Below are 25,826 nucleotides of genomic sequence, written 5' to 3' on the forward strand. Positions count from 1 at the left end.
GAGAAGGGCAACAAAGATGGTGAAGGTAGAGTAAGTCTAGAGAGTAAGTCTTACGAGGAGTGGCTGAGGGAACTGGGATTGTTTTGTGTGGAGGGGAGATCTCATTGCTCTCGACAACTACCTGAATGGAGGTTGGAGTGAGGTGTGGGTTGGTCTCTTCTCCTTAGTATCAGGTAATAGAAGGAGAAGAAATGGCTTGAAATCGTGCCAGGGGAGGTTTTGGTTGGATATTAGGAAAAAAAAATTCACAGAAAGAGTGGTCAAACATTGGAATAGGTTGCCCAGGGAGCTGGTGGAGTCACCATCCCTGGAGGTCATCAAGAGATGTGTGGATGCAGCACTTTGGGACATGGTTTAATGGCCATGGTACTGTGACATTAGGTTGACAGTTGGACTCAATGATCTTAGAGGTCTTTTCCATACAATTCTATGATTCTGTGACTCCACAACTTCTCTGTGCAATCTAGCCTAGTGTTCTGGAACCCTCACAGGAAAGAAGTTTTTCCTTACGTTCAAGTCTAACCTCCTGGGTTGCAATTTGTGCCCATTGCCCTTTGTCCTGTCCCTGGACACCACTGAAAAGAGTCTGGCCCCATCCTCTTGCCCCTTGTCCTTTAGATGTTGATGAGCATTGAGAAGATTCACTCTCAGTCTGCTCTTCTCCTGGCTAAATAGCAGCAGGTCTCTCAGCCTCTCTCTCCTTGGGGAGATGCTCCAGTCCCCTCAACATCTTCCTAACCCTCCACTGGATTCTCTCCTGTATTTCTCTGTCCCTCTAATGCTAGAGATACTCCTCAGTGAATAACTTGATACAAATGTTCATGTAATAATCCCGCATCAGACCCCTATTCTCATCTCATCCTTCTCTACCACTACTATATTTCATCAACTTACTGAATGCAATTCAAAGCTTACAGGGACTAATCCAAAACTCACTAAACTCCCACCTTCAGGACATTATTCAATCAGAAGCACAATTACTGCACTTGGATAGGTGCCTACTTTCTTTCCCACAGGTACAAAGACACCAAAGAACAATAATTACATGTTCAAGTAACTCAGTAATATCCTAAACCCCAAAAGAGTGCCCACAATAATGAGTCTTTGCTATCAGTTTCAAGTAAAGTAGGATTATCTCAGACACATGGAAACACCAGTCTTTTTCCCACTTAATATGAAATGCAGACAAGAATGCCACATGATCAGATCTTGAAAATGTACATGAACAGTCTGATTTACATGATCAGGTTCATCAGATTCCATGTGGGCAAAGTTTTTCAAAGATGTAATGAGCTGCAGGGTTTGGCTCTCCTGGATTAGCAAATCTCTGAAGACTTTTTCACTGAATCCAGGGTTTTACCATTTTAGAAACAGAACTGTAATTCTGTGTGTGCAGGTATGTGTGGTGCAAAGGCTGGAAGGAAAAATGCCTCAAACAGTACCCATAACTTTTGTTATCATTAAGAACTAACCTTTTCTCAGGGTCTCATAATGCAGAAATATCTTTTATGGTAAAAGGGAAGGCAATAATCCAACATCATACTATCCCTCCACTACCTGGCTGCAGTCATTACCACTGCAGTAAGCATTGTATCAGCACTAAAGTTAGTGTAAGGATAAAATTCCTAGCTCTCAAAACTATTGATCTGTTTGCTCGAGAGCTACATAATCATGTATTAGCTACATCTAAAATGTAAAGGGGATGTGACAAGAGTTTGCAACCAGCAGGTTAAAATGAAATCACTAAGTTTGTATTCAGACAGCCCAGAGTGGTCCAACAGATCCTGTTGCTATTGCTGTCCTCCTTTCCAAACTCCTCTGCCATTTAACAACATAGCTGTCTAAAGCCCATTGCCTTTGGACTCTTGCCATGTTCAAGGCAAATAGTAGCCCATGAGTCTGTTTTCTTATGAACTGACAGACATTTCAGAGGCTCCTCTTGAGAGCAGTGTGTTCTTCCAATGACATTTTCCGCTCTGTTGTCACCTCCAGCCACCAGTTAGAGACTGTGCCGAGCTCTGGAGTCCTCAGCACAGGAAATACAGGAAATACATGGACCTGTTGCAGGAGGACCACAGGAGGCCAAAACACCTCTGGAACACCTCTGCTATGAGGATAGCCTAAGGCAACTGGGATTGTTCAGCCTGGAGAAGAGAAGATGCTGGGAGGACCTTATAATTGCCTTCCAATACTTGAAGGGAACCTACATAAAGGTTAGAAAGGGACTTTTTACAAGAGTGTCCACCAACAGGACAAGGGTAAATGGATTTAAATTGAAGGAGAATAGGTTTAGATTGGATCTTAAGAAGAAATTCTTCACTACAAGTGTGGCAAGACTCTGGAATGGATTGTCCAGAGAGATTGTGGATGCCCCTTCCCTGGAGATGTTCAAGGCCAGGTTGGATGTGGCCTTGAGTAACCTGGTCTAGTTGAGAGGCCTCCCTGCCCATGGCAGGGAAGTTGCCTTAGATGATCTCTAAGGTCTCCTTCAGCCTAAGCCATTCTATGATTCTATGAAAACAATGATGTGAGGGCTGGAACCCCTCTGCTGTGAGGACAAACTGAAAGAAAGAATTGGGGTTGCTAAGCCTGGGGAAGAGCAGGCTCTGGAAGACCTTACTGTGTACTTAAAGAGGGCTATGAGAAAGTCGGGGACAGACTTTTTAGGAAAGCCTGTTATGACAGAACAAGGGGTGGTGGTTTTAAACTAAAAGAGGGGAAAGGTTTTGTGCTGTGGGTTCCCTCCCTGCTGCTAGCTGCAGAGGAGGGTACACTATACAAAAGTGACAAGCGCAGTGGAGGGAAAACTTGTACTCAAACTTTGACAGTGGTGACACAAGTGCAAAGTTAACAATGGCATGTATCAAGAACTGGGGTGATAGCTCCACAGCAGCCAAAGCATTAAAACGCCAGCCTGCTGTACTGCCATCACCAGGCTTGGTCAGAAAACCACAGGAGTTAGCAGCATTGCTCCTGTTGAGCTTTAGCAGTCCTGCACTGACTATGTTTTGGAGAAAAATGTACATAAACTACTTAAGGTTAATGCAGGGTTTTATTCTCATCAAAATGAAATCTACAGTCCTGTAACAGCAAAGCCTTTCTTAATATATTCCATGGTGAAACTACATTAATTCAGTGTTATCATAGGAATTTTAAACATGTAACAGGCCTGAAATTCAAATTTGCCAATTTACAGCTGTAACATAGCCTCCTTGCAGATAACAGTCTCCTGTATTAGTGGTGTGCTCCCAGATTTACACTCTGGTATTTATGGCCAGCATAGACAAATTATGGCTGCTGCAGGAAACATGATTTTTAATGTCTTGGTTCTCATGGTTTAAAATTCACAATCACAGTGGTCCATTATGAGGCTTTCTACACCTCCCTTCATTTTTTCTCTTAGTTATATATAATAATTTCACTATATTCATACATATGTGCATACACATACATACATTCACGTGTAAACACACACAGGGGAAAGATCAGAGTGTATGAGAATGGCTGATCTCTCAAAGGGAACGGTTAGGCCACACCTCGAGTACTGTGTCCAGTTCTGGGCCCCTCAGTTTAGGAAGGAGGTTGACTTGCAGGAGTGTGTCCAGAGAAGGGCAACAAAGTTGGTGAGGGGTTTGGAGCACAAGCCCTATGAGGAGAGGCTGAAGGGGCTGGGGTTGCTTAGCCTGGAGAAGAGGAGGCTCAGGGGAGACCTTTTTGCTCTCTACAACTACCTTAGGGGAGGTTGTAGACAGGCGGATGTTGGTCTCTTCTCTCAGGCAGCCAGCACCAGAACAAGAGGACACAGTCTCAGGCTGCACCAGCGGAGGTTTAGGCTGGATGTTAGGAAGAAGTTCTATACAGAGAGAGTGATTGCCCATTGGAATGGGCTGCCCAGGGAGGTGGTGAAGTCACCATCACTGGAGGTGTTCAGGAAGAGACTGGATGGGATGCTTGGTGCCATGGTTTAGTTGATTAGATGGTGTTGGGTGAAAGGTTGGACTTGATGATCTCCAAGGTCTTTTCCAACCTGGTTAATTCTGTATTCTGGTGTTAAGTCAGCTGAATGCCAGCTTCTCAGCAAATACTAAGAATTTCTTCTTCAACAGTGCTGAGCACCTCCAGTCCCTGCAGAAGACACTGATTGCTGCAGGCACTCAGTGTTTGCCATGTTCAGAAGGCAGGTTTCCCTCTTTCCACTGTTTTGGATTGTATGTTTTTCCTCATCGTGCTTAATAATAATGCCAAGATAAATGGCTCAGTGGGGTAAAATACTGCACACATCAACAATTCATATAAAAGATTTATATCTAAATAAAGAAAGCAAGTATTAGGAGGGAGATTGTAGCACTATAAAGATGTATTTCTTCCCAATACATTGCAGAACAATGGAAACAAATTGCACCCAACATATTATTTCAGCTTAGATGAAAAATCTCATATAAAGCACTGTTGATTATATTTCCTTTTCTACTCATTAAATCCATCATTCCAGAGAGTTATTGTTTAAACAGCAGAATCTCCAGAATACCTCAATATGACTTACACTGAAATAAGCTGGCATCACAAATCTCACAGACATGTGCAACACCTTAAAGCCCTTTTCCCACCTAATAGGCTGGTTTTAGTTTCCTCTCTCCCTCCCAAAAAGCACAGACATTTCCAAGACAGTGGCAGTGATGCTCCATATTTCTTGGCCAGCTCCAACTCCACATGGTGTCTCGGATCTTGCTATGCTACAAAGGGATGTCATCCAGGAAATGCTGTTGCAGACATTGCATCATAAAAATCTGTGCTCTCCAGGAATTAACAAGATCCCAACTGTCATATACAGCAAGTTGTTGATGGGCAGATTATACAGCAAATTATTGGTGGGTTTGATGTATGCCTTGTGATTTCCAGTGACACTAAACTAGCTGGGTTTGTTTCTTCACTTGGAGAACTGCCCAAGTTGCAACAGCTCCTGGTGAAATCATGTACTTCAGGATTTTACTTCCCCCCCTCATTCCCTTTAAGGACTAAATTAATACAAATCACAACTTAAAAAGTGCAAAACCAACACTAGAACACCAGGATAGTCTAGCAAGATAAAACCAGTATCTACCTTTAGAGAAGGATAGGTGAGCTAGGGAGAAACATATATGAAAGGCTCTACTGACTTGTCCAGTACTCAGAAGAGAGAGAAAAGCTTTTAATTCTTCCTTTCAGACAGACCCTGAGCATTCCTAAAGCCGTACATTTCTTCAAGAGTAACAACACTTGGAAACTACAGAGATGCCATGAGTCAAGAACAGATCAAGCACAAAAAGCTCACTAAGCATTTAAATATGGAATGCTAAAATGCACAGAGAACATTTGGATCTCTAAAGGGAGAATCCTGGTGCAGAACAGGTATTTCTTTAATGCCTTTCCTTACTTTAAAAGGACCAGAAAACAGGTTCACTGTTGCTGATTTAGGAGAGTATGTTCCATGGGGGAATAATTATGCAAACTGGATTTAACACATGTACAGGAGCAGGAGGACACAAGCAATTCTCAAAAGAGGTGATTTCTTCCCATTATTCATATTTAGCTAATTGCAAAAGCAAATCTTCCGCAGCATGTGCACCCCAAAGCATTACTTTGTCATCACATTTTGGTTTAGGCTGTCACTGCTATGGTCCATGTGTCTCTCACGTTAGCAAGATGAAGGAAATGAAGGATGGGCGTGGTAAGAATACTACAATTCTTCACCACTGTGCCTTCTGTTGGTTATTCTCTGTAGCCTAATACATATGCAGATCAGAGAAGTGTTAGTTAGAAATTAGGGGGCGGGGGTGTGTGTTTGTGGTTAGTAATGTCATGGACTTCTTAAGGTGCTTCTGTTCACATATACATCACCTAGAGTACTCTTCCCAGCCCACATTTCTGAAAGAGACTCTACAGCAACAGAAGATCGTGATGCAGGTGACAACAATAAGGGCTTAGGCATGATTTTAGTGACCATTTTATATGAAATAATTTAATGGTTTGGGATGGAAGGGATGTTTAAAGGTTATCTTGTCCAACCACCCCTGCAGAAGGACACCTGCGACTCGAGCAGGTTGCTCAGAGCTCCAGCAACCTGACATGGAATGTTTTCAGGGATGGAGCATCTACCATCTCTCTGGGCAGCTTGGCCAAAAAAAGAAAACAAAAAAATTATCCCTTGTATCTAGTCTAAATCTCCCTGATGGTTTAAAACCATCACCCCATGTCCTGTTGCAACAGTCCCTGATAAAAAATCTGTCTCCATCTTTCTTATTTGATCCTTTAAGTACTGAAAGGCCACCATAAGGTCTTCCTGGAGCTTTCCCTTCTCTAGCCTGAACAACCCTTGCTCTCTCAGCCTGTCCTCACAGCAGCGAGGTTCCAGATGTATTTAATTCTGCTATGTAAGCATGCAGATATTCAGATTGTGATAGTGACCTAGGGCTGCCAGGCAGAAATCAGGGTTCCTTTAGGTAGACAGAGCACAAAATGACAGCCTCTGTCCTCAGGAACTTGCCACTCAGAATAGTACTGGAGAAAACATGCTGAAGCAGGAGGTGTAAGACACCTACAGTTGTAAACAGCATGGAAAACAGAATTACTGAGCAGAGAAATAGAGTCATCTCTCATGTCAGGGACAAAGACTTATGTCAAGAGAGTTACTGTGCCATCCTCCTAGCTGAATTCTCTTCACCACACTGTAATTAAACCAATACTAGAAAAATATTGGCAAAAATGGAGGGGTTATCTCCTTACTAGCTACAAATTTTTGCAGACAGTAAGACTGAAAGCTCTGCATATTTGTGGATTCACATCATGTTGAGGCAAGCTCAAAATTCAGCCAAGGCTACACTTGCTCCTTTGTGTTTAAAAACAAACTGGAAGGAAGACTCTGGTGGTCTGTTCCCAGTAGCTGGGAATCTCTCCCACATGTATTGATGACACACTCTGTACACATCTGCCCATCATCCTCTAAATTCACAACATGCTCCAAATTCTGCCACATCTGAGGTGGACATTCTTGAGGCATTTCTTTTGCTTGTGCCAAAGCCTTGGGAGAGCCCAATCTGAAATCCATGGAAGACACCTACAGATTCAGTGGGTCTCATGGGTTTTGCCCAGTTTGGTTTCACTGGGGATGCCATCATTGCAATTTAAGTGGCCAAAAACTTTCAACCATATTTCTTCATCCAAGTTACTCTTGTCCTTTCTTCTCCTTGACTTTTCTTTCAATTACCTCTGGATTACTTCCTTCTTTACTCCAGGACTGAGGTTCTGGATGTCCAGGTTACACACTAGGAAGACACTCCGCTGGCAAAGGTTCCTCCTTCCACCTACTTCCCTCACTACTCACAAGTTTAAAGCTCAGCATTTGCTTCAGTACTTTGCTTGACTCAGGCCACAGGACTCAGGCTCCTGGAGCTTCAATACCAGCACTGGCTACAAATGATTCAAAATACCACATCCCAATGAGAGAAGACTTGATGATCAAGTGATTCCTAACCCAACTGAATGAAGATTTTTCTTGCCATGGCTATCCAACATTAAAAAAGGAGTTTCACAAAGTTTTGCACAGTATACAAACCTGAGATGATACAGCACTGTAAAGGTTTTATTGAGGTTCCTTTAAGGCAATGAAATTTAACCTGCCCAAAGTTATGTCAATAAAATGTTTATGCTACACCATCTTCCATTCTCTCTTGGGTCTTCACAAGCACACACACCCCATATACATCTCCAATTAAAGTAAAACTAATTAGACAATAAATCAAAGTTGAGGGTGTAGCTCATTTGTTTAAGCATCCAAGTTAAATTTACATACTAATGGTTGTGTATTTGCTTTCAATAAATGCACTGTTAGAAAGCAAACAGAAAGCAAACACAATAGATGGATAACCATTTAAGCATGGAGTTACCTCATCTTGATGAAAAAAATCTGAAAATGTAGCAGCCAGTGAATCAAGTTACTTTTTTTACTAGAAAATAAATACAAATGATGTGGAGCAGCATTAATAATGATGGATCAGACAGTGAAGTTAGCAGGAACTGGTTGAAATGGTTGGCTTACACATTAGATGCTCTCCTCCTCAAGCACCGAATAAAGGATATAGACTAAGATGGTTTAATTTGCAATGTTTCCACTTGGACCTGTGAGTGGATTTTACTCTCACTGTCCTTTAAAGCTTCAGGACAAGCTCCATACAGAATGGAATGGAATGGAATGGAATGGAATGGAATGGAATGGAATGGAATGGAATGGAATGGAATGGAATGGAATGGAATGGAATGGAAGAAGAGACCTTCAAGATCACCACGTCCAACCTATCATCCAACACCATCTAATCAACTAAACCATGGCACCAAGCACCCCACCAAGTCTCTTCCTAAACACTTCCAATGATGGTGACTCCACCACCTCCCCGGGCAGCCCATTCCAATGGGCAATCACTCTCTCTGTGTAGAATTTCCCCCCAACATCCAGTCTGAACCTCCCCTGATGCAGCTTGAGACTGTGTCCTCTTGTTCTGGTGCTGGTTGCCTGGGAGAAGAGACCAACCTCCGCTTGTCTACAACCTCCCCTAAGGTAGTTGCAGAGAGCAAAAAGGTCTCCCCTGAGCCTCCTCTTCTCCAGGCTAAGCAATCCCAGCTCCTTCAGCCTCTCCTCATAGGGCTTGTGCTCCAAACGCCTCACCAACTTCATTGCCCTTCTCTGGACACACTCCTGCAAGTCAACACCCTTCTTAAACTGAGGGGCCCAGAACTGGACACAGTACTCAAGGTGCAGCCTAACCAGTGCAGTATACAGGGGCAGAATGACCTCCCTGCTCCTGCTGGCCACACTGTTCCTGATGCAGGCCAGCAACAAAGAAGGATGTGCACAGGAAAGATGCCCAGGGATGATGACTGTCTCAGGGAACGGAGAAGTGCACAGTAAGGGAAAAAAGTTGTTCTATGCAACAGCGTGAACAGGAAGACTCACACAACAGACAGTGCAAACTAGGCTACCAGATAAATCCTTCATCATTAGAATAGGGACTAATTGGCCAGCTTTTGCTACCTTGCACAGGGTAAAGATAAGCTCAGCTTGATTTCCTTTCCTGTATAATGAATCACAGAAGCACAGAATGTTAGGAGTGGGAAGAGACCTCGAAAGAACATCCAGTCCAAGTGCCCTGGCCAGGGCAGGATCACACAGGAACACATCCAGGTGGGTTTTGAATGCCTCCACAACCTCTCTGGGCAGCCTGTTCCAGTATTCTGTCACCCTCACAGTGAAAAAGTTTTTCCTTATGTTTATGTGGAACCTCCTATGCTCCAGTTTGCACCCACTGACCCTTGCATTTCACTGGACATCATTGAGATGGCTCCATCCTCCTGAAACTTGTCCTTCACATATTTATTATCATTAATCAATTCTTTCCACACAACTATGTGTTGTTAAACTCATTCTACCTCGTTGATAAAATGAAAACTTCTATCTTGTTGATAAACTTGTTCTACCTCAACTAACCTTGAGCATCCACTTTTCAAAGTAGAGAACTTCTCCTGGATTAGGACCACTAAGACAATTCTGGCTTCAGTGGGGAGCAAATGGTGCCAGTTCAAGCTGCTTGTCAGCTCTGCTCACTCCACTGCCAAAAGTTATCAATGCCTTATGTCTCCCAGCAGATCTTTCTGCATGCTTTGTCTGTCCCAGCACCACCAGGATGACCCTGGTTAGAAAGTCTGAATTTTGAGCATTGATGTTAACAGGTTATTATGAAGAAACTGAGTTTGGAGAGACTTCATGTGCCAGCAGATAGAAGGAAGGAGCAGACTCTGGTGATGATGGAAGTGGGTGGTAAAGAGCAGGTGGTGCTTGGTTTATTGCAGATATTGCAGAAATGAGGAAGAGAAAGAGAAAGCAACTCCCATAATCTCACAGAGGGAGTTTGCAGCTTGGCTAGGAATCCCATCCAGATTCCCTCTGTACCAGAGCTTCTTTTAGAACAGCACAGCTTCTGCTCTGCCTCAGTCCGGGCCACAAGGCCCATCTGCAATCCAAATAAACAATTATTTAAAACAACAGCAGCCACAACCAGCAGCAGCAGCAAATGAAAGCAACTTTGCAAGGAGAGAATGAATCAGCAGTCAATTATGTGACACATCACTTGCTCTCTGTGGCACTGAAGTGATGGAGGGTCCAGGAACCGTCCTGCCACCATAGCCCATTCATCTTAATCAACACCTCTGGGCACAGCACATTTCATCTGAACTGTGAGTGCCTTCCTCCTCTAAACGTCATTTCATTTGGGTACCTGTTCTTGAGCTGCCAACCCATGGACACAGCAGCTTTCTTTTTTTCTTTTATAATAGCACCAGCTCAGCATGCTCTGGAAAGTGGCAATGTGCTGCAATACTCAGAGTTCTGATGAATACAGCTGTAGCACAGCACTCGAGACCAGATCCAAGCCATTTGTTTTATTACATTACGTCCTGCAGGTGCTTAGGCCTTCCCAACCTGTTCATCCTTAGTCTTGGATTTCACAGCCTGAGCAGAAGCTCTGCACAAGTGACTAAAGGCACATTACCAGTCTCTGCTGTGACTTGTATCACCAACCAGAGTGATTTGGTGACCCAAATCAGTTCAATAATCTGATCTGTGAGGAGCAGCACTCCAACATAGCTCTGCTCAGGGGCCACAATGGCACCAGCACTGTCAGCTTTCCCCAGCTACGGATGACACGTGGAAAAGTTCAGTATTCAGTATTCGGTATTCCTAAGGTTGGAAGGGACCTCAAAGATCATCGAGTCCAACCTGTCACGACAAACCTCATGACCTCCTCAGGGAGGACACTACTGCCCACTGCACGCTTGAACTCACGACCTTCCCATTAAGGGTCTGATGCGCTACCAACTGAGCCACAACTTCTGACACATTCAGGCTGTTACAATGCACAGAACACACTTTAAGCCATAGAATCATAGAATGGTGAGGGTTGGATGAGACCTTTGAGGCTCACCTGGTCAAACCCCACTGCTAAGTCAAGGGCGCAGACATGCATCCAGACAGATTTGAAATCTCTCCAGGGAAGGAGACTCCACAATCCACACTTAGTGCCATGGATTAGTAGTCATGAGGTCTTGGATGACAGGTTGGACTTGATGATCTTTGAGGTCTTTTCCAACCTTATTGAGTCTATGATTCTATGATCTTTCTGAGCAGCCTGTTCCAGAGCTCCAGCACCCACAACATCAGGTTTTTCCTTAAGTTCAAGTGCAAGTTCCTGTGTTCTAGTGTGTACCTGGTGCCTGTTGTCCTATCACTGAAAAGAGCTGTCACAGGCTAAATTGAATCTGATGCTGATAAAACCATGCTGCCTTCACACCAGCTTCTAAATGGAAGTGCTGGCTGGAGCAAAGTATCACGGGGCTTGACGTTCAGATTGTAACATGAGAAGCTTCCAGTTTTCAGGTTTGTGGCGCTTGTCTTGTCTAGTCTGCTCGCTGCTGCCTGCTTGGGTGTGGGGGAAACCATTTCATTGCTGGCTTCTGCTGCTTCTGCATTTTGCTGTGTGTTTTCTGCAAACAGGCTAAAGTAGTTGTGCATTCTACTATCTCAGTAAATTCCTTACCTGAGTCCAGGTTTTTTGTGTTACTTTCCCTCCCATCTGTGTGGGAAGAGGGGGGCTTATGACAGTGGGCTATGTTAACCCAAGCCAAGACCCAGCTCCACTCTCATGATCCTTTGGATATTTATATTAAGTTTTTTAGATTCCCTCTCAGTCTTTTTTCCAGGCTCCCTTGGGAGAGAGATGTTCACTTATCTCGTAATGGTGAGGGAGTATCCCAGGCCTCTTTGGCCTGAGTATTTTTTTTTCCCTGCAAAATCTTGGCCTGGGTAATTCCAGGGTAGAAAGTGGGGGCAGTTCAGGCCTGGCGAGCCTGAAACCAACCTAGCAATGGGGATAAGAAAGAGCCCTGGGGGGTTTGGTGAACCCCAAACAGGGAGAAGGGGAGAGTTGGGGTTTTGATCTGGAGTAAAGGAACTTGTGTGTTAAGATTAGATTGGGGATTTCTTTGAACTTTATCTGCTTTGCTATGCTCACCACTACGCCTTGTAGTTTTGTAGTACATGAATTGCTTTTCCACTTAAACTTTCCATTACTATCCAATCCATTTGTGTGAGTGTTTGTCTTTTGCCCCTTTTGGAGCAACAGAGCAACCTGTCCCCCTTTAAACTAGGACAGAGGTCCATCTCAGTTAAGCACAGAAAGGATGGGCATTTACACCAGCCTTCAGAGGCTGCAGGACTCCGTTTGCATAGTGAAAGGCTCTCAAACCAACTGGACTGTCTTGAGTCAGCTCAGCTGGGCTGAAAAGCATGGTGCGACCTTGCACGCAGAAAATCTGACACTCTTTAGTGTCTATTGAGATTTCTTGCAACACCAACACTGGAAGACTGGATAGAAGTTTTCTTTCTTTCAAATATGCTATGAATAAACCATGTGAGTCATTAATTATAACTCTCTAGAAAGCAGACACAGAAGGTCTGCCCACTTGGTTTTACAGCATACCTGAAAAATAACACAAGTAAGCAAGCAAGCAAAACTAGCTTATTAACTCCCATCACACAACACCTCATACTGGCACCAAAGACTATTTCACAATGTACTCATTAGGATGATCATTATCCCTTTAGAAAGAAATGCCAGCAGGAACTAGAATCATGTAATTGTTTCAGTTGGAAAAGACATTTAAGGTCACTGGCTATGACCACCAAACTAACACCATCATGGTCACTAAACCATGTCTCAAAGTGCCATGTCCACTTGTTTCTTGAACACCTCCAGGGACAGTGACTCCACCACCTGGGCAACCTATTCCAATGCTTGACCACTCTTTCTGTGAAGAAAGTTTTTCTAATATCCATCCTAAACCTCCCTTGAAAAAAATTCAGGACATTTCCTCTTGTTCTGTCACCTGATATTATGGAGAAGGACCAACCCACACCTCACTTCAACCTCTTTTCAGGTAGTTGTAAGAGAGCAATGAGGTCCCTCCTCAGCCTCCTCTAGGCTAAACAATCCCAGTTCCCTCTGCTGCTCCTCATAATGTTTGCTCTCTAGACCCTTCACCAGCTTTGCTGTCCTTCTCTGGACACATCCCAGCAACTCAATGACTTTTTGTAGAGAGGGGCCCAAAACTGAACAAAGCATTCAAGGTGCAGCCTCACCAGTGCTGAGTACAGGGGCACAATCACTTCCCTACTCCTGCTGGCCACACTATTCCTGATACAGGCCCAGATGCTGTTGGCCTTCTTGGCCACTTGAGCACACTGTTGGCTCATGTTCAGCTGACTGTCAACCAGTATCCCCAGGTCCCTTTCTGCCAGGCAGCTTTCCAGCCACTCTGTCCCAGGTCTGTACCATTACTTGGGGTTGTTGTGACGCAAGTGCAGGATCCAGCACTTGGCTTTGTTAAATGTCATACAGTTAAGCTTGGCCCACTGATCCAGCCTGTCCAGATCTCTTTGCAGAGCCTGCCTACCCTGAAGCAGATCAACACTCCCACTCAATTTAGTGTCATCTGCAAACTTACTAAGGGTGCAAACAGTTCCCTTGTCCAGATCATTGGTAAAGATACTAAAGAGAATCGGTCCAAATACTGCACTCTGGAGAATGCCACTAGTGACCAGACACCAACTGGATTTAACTCCATTCACCACCAGTATGTGCAGCTATTGAGCTCAAAAAACCTCAGTGTGAGATACCAAGTGTTCTGATGCTTTGGTGCTTCAGACTGTCAAGCATCTACACAGCAATATCAGCTCAACTGCCCCAAAGACCAGTGATACCACCTGATGTGAACTGTCCCATGCTCCTGCTGAAAAAGATTATGGAAGTAGCATTTCCATTCAATCCATGCTTGATTACTTTGCAACTACAAGAAGTTAAAGCAAGGTGACTAACCACGAAATCACCTGAGCAGAGGTGTTACAAACCAAGTAGAAGCTGAGCCTGCACTCTCCCCCTGCCATCACTGTGAGGAAGGGACAAGGCTGGAGAGCTGAGAGGCTAAAGACAGCAAGGCATGTTCACAAAGCATTTTGCCCAAGTTTGACAATGCAACTCACATTGACTTCAATGAACATGGAGTGAAAACAATGGGGAAATTTTGGAATGTGCTGTAATATTTAATGTTCAGCACCAAACATATTTTTTAATGAAACAGAACAGTGGACATAACTCAAGAGCATACCCGAACAACACACAGGCCTAAATCAATCCCTATTCTGGATACATTTATAAGTTAAATATATGCTTAGTTATTACTCAGAGCAGAGATATTCACTGCCCATCAGAAGCACCTCACAACATGATTTGGTTGAAAAAAATGCTATCATCAAAAGCTACCACAGTGTTATCAAAGAGTCATGATAGCTGTAAAGCTGTTGCTTAAAACCCTAACCAGTCAATGGCACAGAATTTTAATTGTGTGATGTTTTCTAGTCTACACACACTTGTTATTGACATAAAGTTATGATCACATATATAATTTTACCTGGAATTTTATCTTTTGCCAAATGTGAGGCACAACAAACTGTTTCAAGAAGCGTTCATCTTCACTCCAGAAAAGTCGGATGTCAGGGATATCATACAGGATCATGGCCAGCCTCTCCAAACCCAAGCCAAATGCCCAGCCAATTTTTTCCTCAGCACCAGCTGCAATAAACAAGCAAGATAAAAATACAAGAGCTTAAGTTTACAACATGAAAAATTGCTGATAAAATCTTCACTGTTTACCAAGAAAGAACAAAAAGGTGAAGTAACAAGACAGGGGGAAAAAAACTACAGGTAACTGCCAAATGGAAGATCGAAGTCCTAAGAAATAAGAGTATTAAGTAAAGAAGTTCCTCCTCATGTTAAGATGGAACTTTCTATGTTCAAGTTTGTGCCAGTTACCTCTTGTCCTGTCATTGGGTACCACTGAAAAATTGATTGGTCCCATCCTCGTGGCACCTATCTGTTGGAAGCACAAATATTGGAAACAGGAAAGCATAAACGATTAGCATCCAGGTCTAAAGCAGACATTGGGACTGGGTGAAGACCCAGCTGTCCCTGTTTGTGATGGGATCAAAAAGGAATGTTGGCTGGAGCCAGGTATGGCCCTGGCATTCCTTTTGTCTTGATTATCACAGAAGATATCTGTTCCCATCTGCAATCAGCTTTTACTGGCAGAAGTCAATTTTTCCTGGCAGAAGATGGTTTTTCCCAGCAGAAGACAAGCCCATGAAGAAATGTTTGTGCAACCAAACAGGGGCTACAGTCTCACCTCCAGGCTTTACACAACAGAAAACCAAGGTACAAATATTAGGCCTTTTGGGAACCCAGTGTGTGGATGAGAATTTGACAATGAAGACCTAGGGAAAACATTGTTGGGCTCTGTCCTCCTCACCCTCCCCAGAAGGGATGCCCTTTTGGTAAGTTGTGCCCTTGGTTAAGAGAAGAGTGTACTTTGTCCCAGGTAATTAGACATGTAAACACAACTGCATTTTCTTATACCTGTGCAGAGATTTCTGTGGTTAAGTTCCTATTGCCAGCAATGACAGACTCTGTGAATATGCTGTAAGTGTAAATAAACTCTGTTATTGGTGCTTCTGACTGCTCGAATGCAACTGGACCTACAGCAAACCGGACTGTTTGTACACCTGGTGTTGGACCTACAATCTTGGCAAAATTGTGTTGCTTTTTGTGCATCCAACTGTTCCCTTTGAAGAGAACCAGACCTACAGCAAAACTGGGCTGCCACTGTGTCTGGTAGCAGACCTAGAGCAACCCATCCCAACTGGTAGCCCTGTTAAAAAAGTCCAGGTATACCTAGCCCCTCTGATCTCTGAGGACTCAGCTAGAATTCATCTCTTACTAAATTTACCCCTCACTTCTTGCACAACACCCTTTATTTATATGCACAGACAAGATTTTTTTTCCATCCTTAGCCAGATTTAATTCCAAGAGGGCCCTAGATTTTCTTGTGGCATTCCTACATCCTATGACAGTGTTCCCATATTCCTCCCAAGTCCTTTTTTCTCATACTGTGAATTTCCTTCTTACATTTGAGTTTTCACAGAAAATACATGCTCATGCATGCAGGTCTCTTGCCACCCCTGCTTGATTTTTCAGTCAAGGGAATGCACTGATCTTGAGCTTTAAGGAGGAGCTCTCTTCAGCCCCCTATTTTCTAGAGCCCTAACTCAGTATCACAGTATAACTAAGGTTGGAAGAGACCTCGGGGATCATTGAGTCCAACCTATCAACACAGACCCCATGACTAGACCATGGCACCAAGTGCCACATCCAATCCCCTCTTGAACACCTCCAGGGATGGTGACTCAACCACCTCCCTGGGCAGCACATTCCAATGACGAACGACTCGCTCGGTGAAGAACTTTCTCCTCACCTCGAGTCTAAACCTCCCCTGGTGCAGCTTGAGACTGTGTCCTCTTGTTCTGGTGCTGGTTGCCTGGGAGAAGAGACCAACCCCTTCCCAGCTACAACCACCCTTTCGGTAGTTGTAGAGGGCAATGAGGTCACCTCTGAGCTTCCTCTTCTCCAGGCTAAACAATCCCAGCTCCCTCAGCCTCTCCTCACAGGGCTTGTGTTCAAGGCCTCTCCCCAGCCTTGTTGCCCTTCTCTGGACACGTTCAAGTGTTTCGATGTCCTTCTTAAACTGAGGAGCCCAGAACTGGACACAGTACTCAAGGTGCGGCCTAACCAGAGCAGAGTACAGAGGCACAATGACTTCCCTGCCCCTGCTGGCCACACTATTCTTAATGCAGGCCAGGATGCCATTAGCCCTCCTGGCCACCTGGGCACACTGCTGGCTCATGTTTAGGTGGCTGTCGATCAGCACCCCCAGGTCCCTCTCTGTTTGGGAGCTCTCCAGCCACTCCGACCCCAGCCTGTAGCTCTGCATGGGATTGCTGTAGCCAAAGTGCAGCACTCGGCACTTGGACTTGTTGAATGCCATCCCATTGGACTCTGCCCATCTGTCCAGTCGGTCGAGGTCCCTCTGCAGAGCCTTTCTACCCTCTAACTGACTAACATCTGCTCCCAACTTGGTCAAACTTGCTGATGACTGACTCAATGCCCTCATCCAGATCATCAATAAAGATGTTAAAGAGCATGGGGCCCAGCACTGATCCCTGGGGCACACCACTAGTGACTGGCTGCCAGCTGGATGTGGCACCATTCCCCACCACTCTCTGGGCTTGGCCCTCCAGCCAGTTCCTAACCCAGCACAGAGTGTAGTGGTCCAAGCCACGAGCTGACAGCTTAGCCACCAGTTTGCTGTGGGGGACGGTGTCAAAGGCCTTGCTGAAGTCCAGGTAGACCACATCCACAGGCCTCCCCACGTCCACCAGACGGGTCACCTGATCATAGAAGGAGATCAGGTTGGAGAGGCAGGACCTGCCCTTCCTAAATCCATGTTGGCTGGACCTGAGCCCTTGTCAAGGGCTCAGCCCTTGACTCATGAGATTCTCCCAAGGAGGTCTCTGAAGAGGTCCAAGCTGTCTCTCCTGAAGTCCAGGGTTGTGATCCTACTTACTACCCTACTTCCTTGCATGATCCTGAACTCCACCATCTCATGGTCACTGCAGCCAAGGCTGGCCCCAGCCTTCACATCACCAACCAGACCTTCTTTGTTCATTAGGACAAGCTCCAGCAGTGCATCTCTCCTCACAGGGTCCTCCACCATCTGTGTCAAAAGGGTATCATCAGTGCTCTGCAGGAACCTCCTGGACTCTCTATGCCTCACTGTGTTGCCTTTCCAGTAAATATCAGGGTGGTTAAATTCCCCATTATAATCAGGGCATGTGATTGCAAGGCTACTTTCAGCTGACTGTAGAAGGCCTCATCATTTTCCTCTTGCTGATCAGGTGGCCACTACAATACCATTCATATTAGTCTGACTCTTAATTCTTCCCCACACACTTTCTCAGGGGTATGAGACAGAACATTTTGCACAGTACAAGATTTGCAAGACATGTTATGCGATAGGTACAGGTTGACAAAACTTTTTTCTGACACTTTGGTCACACTTACTTTATACCTATGCTGGCTTTTATTTAACAATTTTCTCTAGTCCTGTAACGCTGCCAAGAAAGAAATCTTTCAATAAAGCCTAAACTTGTCTTAAAATTGTTGTTCTCAGCAGTTACTGAGAAGTGAAAATTAAATTTTGATCTTGGACTTAGGCAAAGTCAGGAGCATACAAAAGCCTGCATAAGAGGTATGCTTCACCAAGTGGCCAAAAATTAATATACACAAAGCACATGTAGCTGAAAGCTGGGATGAGTTCCAAAAGCCAAGACTTGAATTTGATCTCCTGCTTCCAGTCAAAATCTGTTCATGGAGAAAATTCAGGAACTAAACTGGTGGGAAGAGCAGGATCTCAAGAATATATATCTGTATTTCTCAAGGATATACAGACTACATCATACTTTATGAAACATATCATTGCTTTCAACTGTGTAGAAAGTAAGCCATAGAAATAATGAACATGTGACTTGACACAAGCCATGAAACAAGCCTAAAACAAAGACCTATGCCCACATTTAAACTCTATGTGATTAATGGACAGCTTACAAACAAGGCCTTGAAAAACAGCTTCTGCAAATTCTTAAACACCTGGAGGTGTTTAAGAAAAGACTGGATGAGGCACTTAGTGCTGTGGTTTAGTTGATTAGTTAGGGATTTGGTTGGATTTGATGATCTTCATTGACAGCCACCTAAACATGAGCCAGCAGTGTGCCCAGTTGGCCAAGAAGGTCAGTGGCATCCTGGCATGCATCAAGAATAGTGGGGCTAGCAGGAGCAGGGAAGTCATTGTGCCCCTGTACTCTGCACTGGGTAGGCCACACCTTGAGTACTGTGTCCAGTTCTGGGGCCCTCAGTTTAAGAAGGACATCGAAACACTTGAACGTGTCCAGAGAAGGGCAACAAGGCTGGGGAGAGGCCTTGAGCACAAGCCCTGTAAGGAGAGGCTGAGGGAGCTGGGATTGTTTAGCCTGGAGAAGAGGAAGCTCAGGGGAGACCTTACTGCTGACTACAACTACCTGAAGGGTGGTTGTATCCAGGAGGGAGTTGGTCTCTTCTCTCAAGCAACCAGCACCAGAACAAGAGGACACAGTCTCAAGCTGTGCCAGGGGAAGTTTAGGCTAGAGGTGAGGAGAAAGTTCTTCACTGAGAGAGTCATTCATCATTGGAATGGGCTGCCCAGGGAGGTGGCTGAGTCACCATCCCTGGAGGTGTTCAAGAGGGGATTGGACGTGGCACTTGGTGCCATGGTCTAGTCATGCAGTCTGTAGTGACAGGTTGGACTCGATGATCTTTGAGGTCTCTTCCAACCTTGGTGATTCTGTGATTCTTCCACCTGGTTGATTTTGTGAATATTGCTAAAGCTTAGGAATGCAATTCTGCCCGAGGTCTGCAGCAATGAAGCAAACCATGTCTACCTGTGTTAAACTATTTAAAATTATTTCCTATTTGAGATAAAACTCCTATATGTTGGGAGTCTGGTTTTACACAGAAAAAAAAGAGTACTATAGTGTGAGAAGAGCTTCCAAAAGTGCAAGGTCAGGTGTCTGGGATGTTAAGCAACCAAGGCCAAAAAACTCACTGAAGTTTCTTCCTGAATGTCTCTCTTCAGTGAACAAAAAACCAATCCAAACTGTCCTATTATTCTCTAACTCCATTAAATTGATGCAGTCAGGCTCTCGTGTGCAATTCAGTTTAAATTAGCTCCTGAAAAAGGACTTGGCTTTCAGACTGTGCATGCTAAGTAAGCCACTCCTTGAGAACTCAAGAGAAGAAGTAAACATTCAATTATGCCTGTTCTGTGGGAAAAAAAAGAACTTCTTTTTCTCAATCTCACATGTGGAATAGTTTTCTAATGATAATAGTCACTTTTGAGAACACAACTTTCTCTCCTGGGTCAGACTGATCTGTTCTGTCTGCTTCGCTTGAAAAGTAAGTGAAAAAACTTTAAAGGCTTTGATTGAGATTTTAATATGTATGCTTATTTCGTTTCATCATCAAAATACCTGGGTACATACCAAAGGAACAGCCTGTTATAAACATTTCTACCCAGGGAAGCCATCCACCAGATTCATCTTTCTTCTTATATGTAATTAACACACATTTCACCAGTATTTCACCAGGCCAAATGTCTGCAAGCAGAATGTTCCCGATAGGGAGAAATGGATGACTGGAGCAGAAGAAGACAGGAAAACCAGATGAGCAAAAAGAGGAAAGAGTAAACCAAAGCACCAACAAGAAGGAATATTCCCACCTTGAACTGATACTTTAAGCTTCCAAATCTTTTATCTTTCTGCCCCTAACATTCTTCAGTCCTCCTCCCATGCTCCTTTCCATCTTCCTATCTTTGCACTTCTCCCATCCCCACATGACCTCCTAAGCACTGACAACAAAATCAGTGACAACCAGAATCTTACTTAAAACTTCAGTTAGTTGGGTTTTTTCCCTAACCATGCACTGCAGTTAACCTGCAACCTTTCACATTATATCAGATAAAGCAGACACTTAACTCCCAAGGGCAATACAAGATACTAGTCATCAACTACAAATATCTTTATGATGTATGGTCTACCTTTTCCTCTGTACTTCAGCCTACAGAGCTGAACAAACAGCTTCTTTAGTTTTTGAGAGATTTTTTTTTCCTTTCTCCTTGTAGATCTCAAGACCAGACATCTCCATGGATGAATGCAACTTCCTGTCCTAAGTCCTGACCAAGTCTACAGTACAGTTCAGAAATTCAGTTGTGTATTTTATTTCTCCACAGGTAGAAGTACAGCTGTACAAATTCCTCTGTATATAGTCATTGCCCTCACGTGCAAATCTTTAGCAACATTTCACCAATATGAAACTTGACTGTTCAGTGTCTTACAAGAAGTTTTTGTTCAAGAACAACAGGCAGAGCAAGGAAGAACACAAATGCAATCCAATCTTCCAGTAAGAAATCCTTAAACATCACAGAATCCCAGCATGATGAAGGTTGGAAGAGACCAACACCCCTGCTAAAGCAGAGTTGCCTAGAGCAGGTTGCCCAGGATTCCAACATTCAGGCAGATTTGCAATCTCTCCACAGGAGACTCTACAACCTCTCTGGGCAGCCTGGTCCAGTGCTCCAGCACCCTCACAGCAGAGAAGCTTTTCCTCATGTTCAGATGGAACTGCCTGGGTTCCCATTTGTACCTGTTGCCAGACACCACTGAAAAGAGTCTGGGCCCACTCGTCCTTTAAACTGTGATTAGCATTGAGAAGATCTCCTCTCAGTCTGCTCTTCTCCAGGCTAAACAGCCCCAGGACTCTCAGCCTTTCCTCCTCAGAGAGATGCTCCAGTGCCCTCAGCACCTTTGTAGCCTCCCCTGGACTCTCTCCAGTAGTTTCTTGGCCCTCTTGAACTGGGAAGCCCAGAACTGGACACAGTTGTGGTCTCAGTAGGTAGAGTAGAGGAGGAGGAGATCTTCTCTCAACCTGCTGGCCACGCTCTTAATGTACCCCAGGAGAGCATTAGGTTTTTTTCCACAAGAGCACACTGCTGGCTCAAGATTAAGTTTTGTCCCTGAGAACAGCTTGAAATGACAACAGCTTTATCTACCTTTGAAGGAAGACAGATTTTCCTTAGAAAAGATACCCAAAGAAGACAAAGACTACCACATAAAACTCCAACTTCCAAAACCGCTTGGGGGGAAAAAAAAAATCATTCATCTCCCTCTATGTTCATATAAACTCTCAATTATAAGTAGATTTTTGTATGTGCAGTAATTATAGCAGTACATAGATACAGAATGACTCTACCAAGCTGATAATTGTATTACACTGATTAATAAGAAAGTGAGGATAGCAACAGAGTATCTCCATCTTTCAGTTTTCTAACAACCAAGAAATGGCCCACAAAAGTGAGTGTTAACACAACACTTGGTGCTTTAATGAACCATTCAAATAATCTGAGATGCTATAATTAAGGTGCCTAAGGAACACTAAGATGCTCTCATCTTAGAAATACATTATGATGCTCTCGTCAATGAGTCAAACAAGCATTGATTTTTCCATGAGACTTTGCTCTGTTCAGCACAGAGAAGTGGCAGTGGTTAAGCATCCCTGCTTGTGTTCTTTGTGTTGCTGAACATGGAAGCCAAGTGCCCTATCCACTGAGTAAAATACAGGTAGAACTCTGAAGACACATTCTTTTTTTCTATGAGCTTCTCAATGAAGCATTCAGGGTGACAAAAATTGAATGCTTGGAAAATGTTAAGGAGTTATTTTCCCTTCTTCCACTTCTTCCCTTCTTGTTGAGGAAGTCTGGCTGTTCCCTGTAGAGCAGACTGGGAACTAGGGAACAGAGACTTAAAGATAAAAAGCATCTATTAAGTTTGCTTCCAACCTGAGACACCTGGGACTTGATGTTTCTGAGCATGGCATTTGATATGTCCAAAGTATAGCTCCCAATTACTACACCTGCAAGTTTGAGCACTCAACATTTTTACAGATCAGATCCCATGGTCTGAAGTCAGACACTGACACACACAACAGCCACATGTGAAAAAGTTTGTTAGGAGATGTTGCTACACTTAATTAAGAACTTTCTCACACAGGAAGGAAGAGAATTGTAGAATGGTTTGGGCTGGAAGGGACCTCTGGAGATCATCTAGTCCAAGCTCCCTGCTAAAGTAGTCACCCACAGCAGGTTGCCCAGGACCACAGTGCCCAGGCAGGTTTGGTTCTCTCCAGAGAAGAAGACTCTACAACCTCTCTAGGCAGCATGGTCCAGGGCACCGGCACACTCACAGCAAAGTCTTGCCTTCTGTTCAGATAGAACCTCCAGAGTTCCAGGTTGTGCCTGTTGCCCCTTGTCCTGTTGGTGCCCCTTGTTCACCGAAAAGAGTCCAGACTCTTTTCCATCCACTTGACCTCTGCCCTTCAGATATTGCCCAACATTGAGAAGATCCTCTCTAATGTCTGCTCTTCTCCAGGCAGAAGAGCCCCAGGTCTGTCAGCCTTTTCTCCTCCAAGAGATGTTTTAGTCTCTTCATCATCTTCACAGCCTCTGCTGGATTTGTGTCTCTTAAACAGGGGAAACATCACATGGTGGGGGCACAGAGGACAGACCACTTTCTTGGTGGGAAAAGAGACTCTCTCTCAAGTGTGTAATGGAAGGGTGTGTATCAGAAGACCTCAGTGGGAAAACTCCAAGCTTCCAAGTTTTGTAACCTCCTCAGGAACTATACGAATGGAAGCATAAATGAAAGGTTACTGCGTTGACTACATGGGATTTTAATGTGCTGATAAAATATTTAAATGAATTAACAGAGAGAACTATTCATCTATGTTTCTTTCTGGAGGAATAAATATATTAAGGAAAATAATTTATCTTGCTCAGTTGAAAAGCTGCAATTTAAAGCCCCTTGTTAAAGAGATTCCTTTCTCAAAAACATCTCCAGTTCTCCCGCTAATGGTTCCTTTTTCCACAGTTGGCAATTAGTCTGTTGTTATGCACCAGACTTCATTTTGGAAAGGTAATGATACTGACATTTAAATAAATGAATGAAAAAAAAAGCAGTGTTAGATCCCCTAATTTTATAATTCCTAAGTAATGACAATTAATGAAATACTATTTTCCACTGGGAATTTTTCCAGGCAAAGGATAAAGGGGCTGCTGGGCTTTTAAGATTTACTCTCCTAATCAAGTTGTGCCTTTTACAGCTATCAGAAATATAATTAAAAGAAGACACTTCCTAGAAAATAAATCTACAGATAGTTTTTAATTAGACCTTGCTTCCTTTCCAGTTTGAAAGTTGACAGCAATTGCTAGAGAAATTGCCGGCTGTGTCTGGTGATTTCTGCCCTGCACTCATTTAGAGAAGCCCATCTTGACTATCAGTCCCACTTGTCAATAGAGGAGAATCTGAAGTATATTAACATTTAGTTTTACAGGACAGATACTAATTGGGCTGTTATTTTGTCACTAGGTAAATTTTTAGTGACCTTTCCAAAAAAGAAATAGCAAGTCAATAGAAGCAGTTTCTTCTTGGCTTCCTCCATCATATCTACAGATACTTCAGTAAGAGTAAATACGAATTGTATCAGCATAGCTATGGATGAAGGTTGCATCAGCTCAAATCACAGCATCACAGAATTGTCAGGGTTGGAAGGGACCTCAAAGATCATCCAGCTCCAACCCCCATGCCATGGGCAGGGACACCTCACACTAGATCGGGTTGTAATTGTACTGCACTCCACCACCCTTTCCCTCCAGCAGTTTGGCTAATACTAAAGGCAACATAAACCCACATGGTCACTTTAAAAGCTGGCTAGGCCAGCAATCTGCCTCTCTCCTGAAAGTAAGGGAAGATCTGGAGTCAGTTAGTTTTTCTCCCAAAAGTGATAGGACATGAGGAAATGGCCTCAAGTTGCAGCAGAGGAGGTTTAGTTTAGTTGTTAGGGAAAATTTTGTCCCTAAAAGGGTTGTCAAGCCCTGGAACAGGCTGCCCTGAGAACTGGTGGAGTTCTCATTCCTGGGAGGATTTAAATGCTATGTAGACGTGGTGCTGAGTGACATGGTTTAGTGGCAGTGCTGGGTTAACAGTTGGACTTGATGATCTTAAAGGTCTCTTACAACTAAAACATTTCTATGATTCTCAGACTGAAAATAAATGGGTAGAAACCAGGAGAAATTAAAAGTTGGAGCACAGTGACAGAGCAACAACTTCACTGGGTTTAAACACAGTGGGATGGCTCACTTGGATGGAGTGAGATGGGAAGAGAGAGCTTTGAAACCTGAGCAACAACATCTTGGGCATCCCGTTCAGCTTGGGACTTGCTTCTGTCAGGAGGCTGGAGGACAGACCTCTGCAGGTGCCCTGAGATTTACACAGCTCTGGGATTGTGACTTTGTGTGTCTGCGTACATGTAATTCTTTATAGGAAAATCATGCTCAATCTTTGCTAAGGACAAATTTTCACCTGGGAAAAGCCCTGAAATATTAATCTCAGCAGAAAGCTTTGCAGAGAAAATAGTTGGGACTCAATGATCTGAAAGGTCTTTTCCTACCTAAATGATTCTGTGATCTATAGATATTACACAGGATTTCAGTGGGCTGAAAAAAAGTAAAAGGAGTCTGAAAGATTGTATCATTACAGTGCCAAAAAAGATGGGAGGTAGAACGTGACAGTGTGATATTCTTTCTCAGCAGATGACATTTTAAACAAACACACTCTCAGGTCATTTACATGCAAACTCCCTGTCAGTTCTTGCTGCTGCAAATAGTTAAATGTCTAATTTGGGGTAAATAAACTGCATGCTTTCTACATGGCAGCATTTTAAGTAGCATCTTTGGCTTCCTCTCCTCATGAAACTACAATCAGAAAGACTTCTATAAATGTCACTTGTCATTTATGGAGCATTTTATCTTTTCAAGGCATGGTAGACAAACTATTTAATATTTAATACAGATCTTGGGATTATGGCACCATTTCAGATGAAAAAGAAAGAAGGGCTCCAACACCTCCTTTAGGAAGAGATGCCTGATTTCTGGGTGCTCATATTTGGGCTGTGGAGGATTGTGAGACCTATCAAGATCCTGCCACCCAGGATATGCAAACTGGCTATTGATTTCACAGTATCACCAAGGTTGGAAGAGACCTCAAAGATCATCAAGCCCAAGATTTATGACACATTCGAAGAACTCTGAGTCTTCCAATCCATCACTCAATAGGACCATTCTTAAACGACATCAGAACTCCACACACCCACACT

General features: G+C 43.8%; 1 protein-coding gene across 4 annotated transcripts in view; it reads right to left on the minus strand.

The window, feature by feature from the left end:
• The window catches only part of FARS2 (phenylalanyl-tRNA synthetase 2, mitochondrial), a 232,482-nt gene that overhangs the window by 87,054 nt on the left and 119,602 nt on the right, over positions 1 to 25,826 (minus strand). For all 4 annotated transcript variants that reach the window (XM_068163005.1, XM_068163001.1, XM_068163003.1 and 1 more), the window contains exon 6: positions 14,551 to 14,711. In XM_068163005.1, coding sequence (XP_068019106.1) covers positions 14,551 to 14,711 — 161 coding nt within the window. The remainder of the gene's footprint in view (positions 1 to 14,550; positions 14,712 to 25,826) is intronic.

The sequence above is a fragment of the Melanerpes formicivorus genome, unplaced genomic scaffold (genome assembly GCF_026170545.1).
Source record: "Melanerpes formicivorus ecotype bairdi unplaced genomic scaffold, bMelFor1.0.p_v2 SCAF_69, whole genome shotgun sequence".
Taxonomy (NCBI): Eukaryota; Metazoa; Chordata; class Aves; order Piciformes; family Picidae; genus Melanerpes; species Melanerpes formicivorus.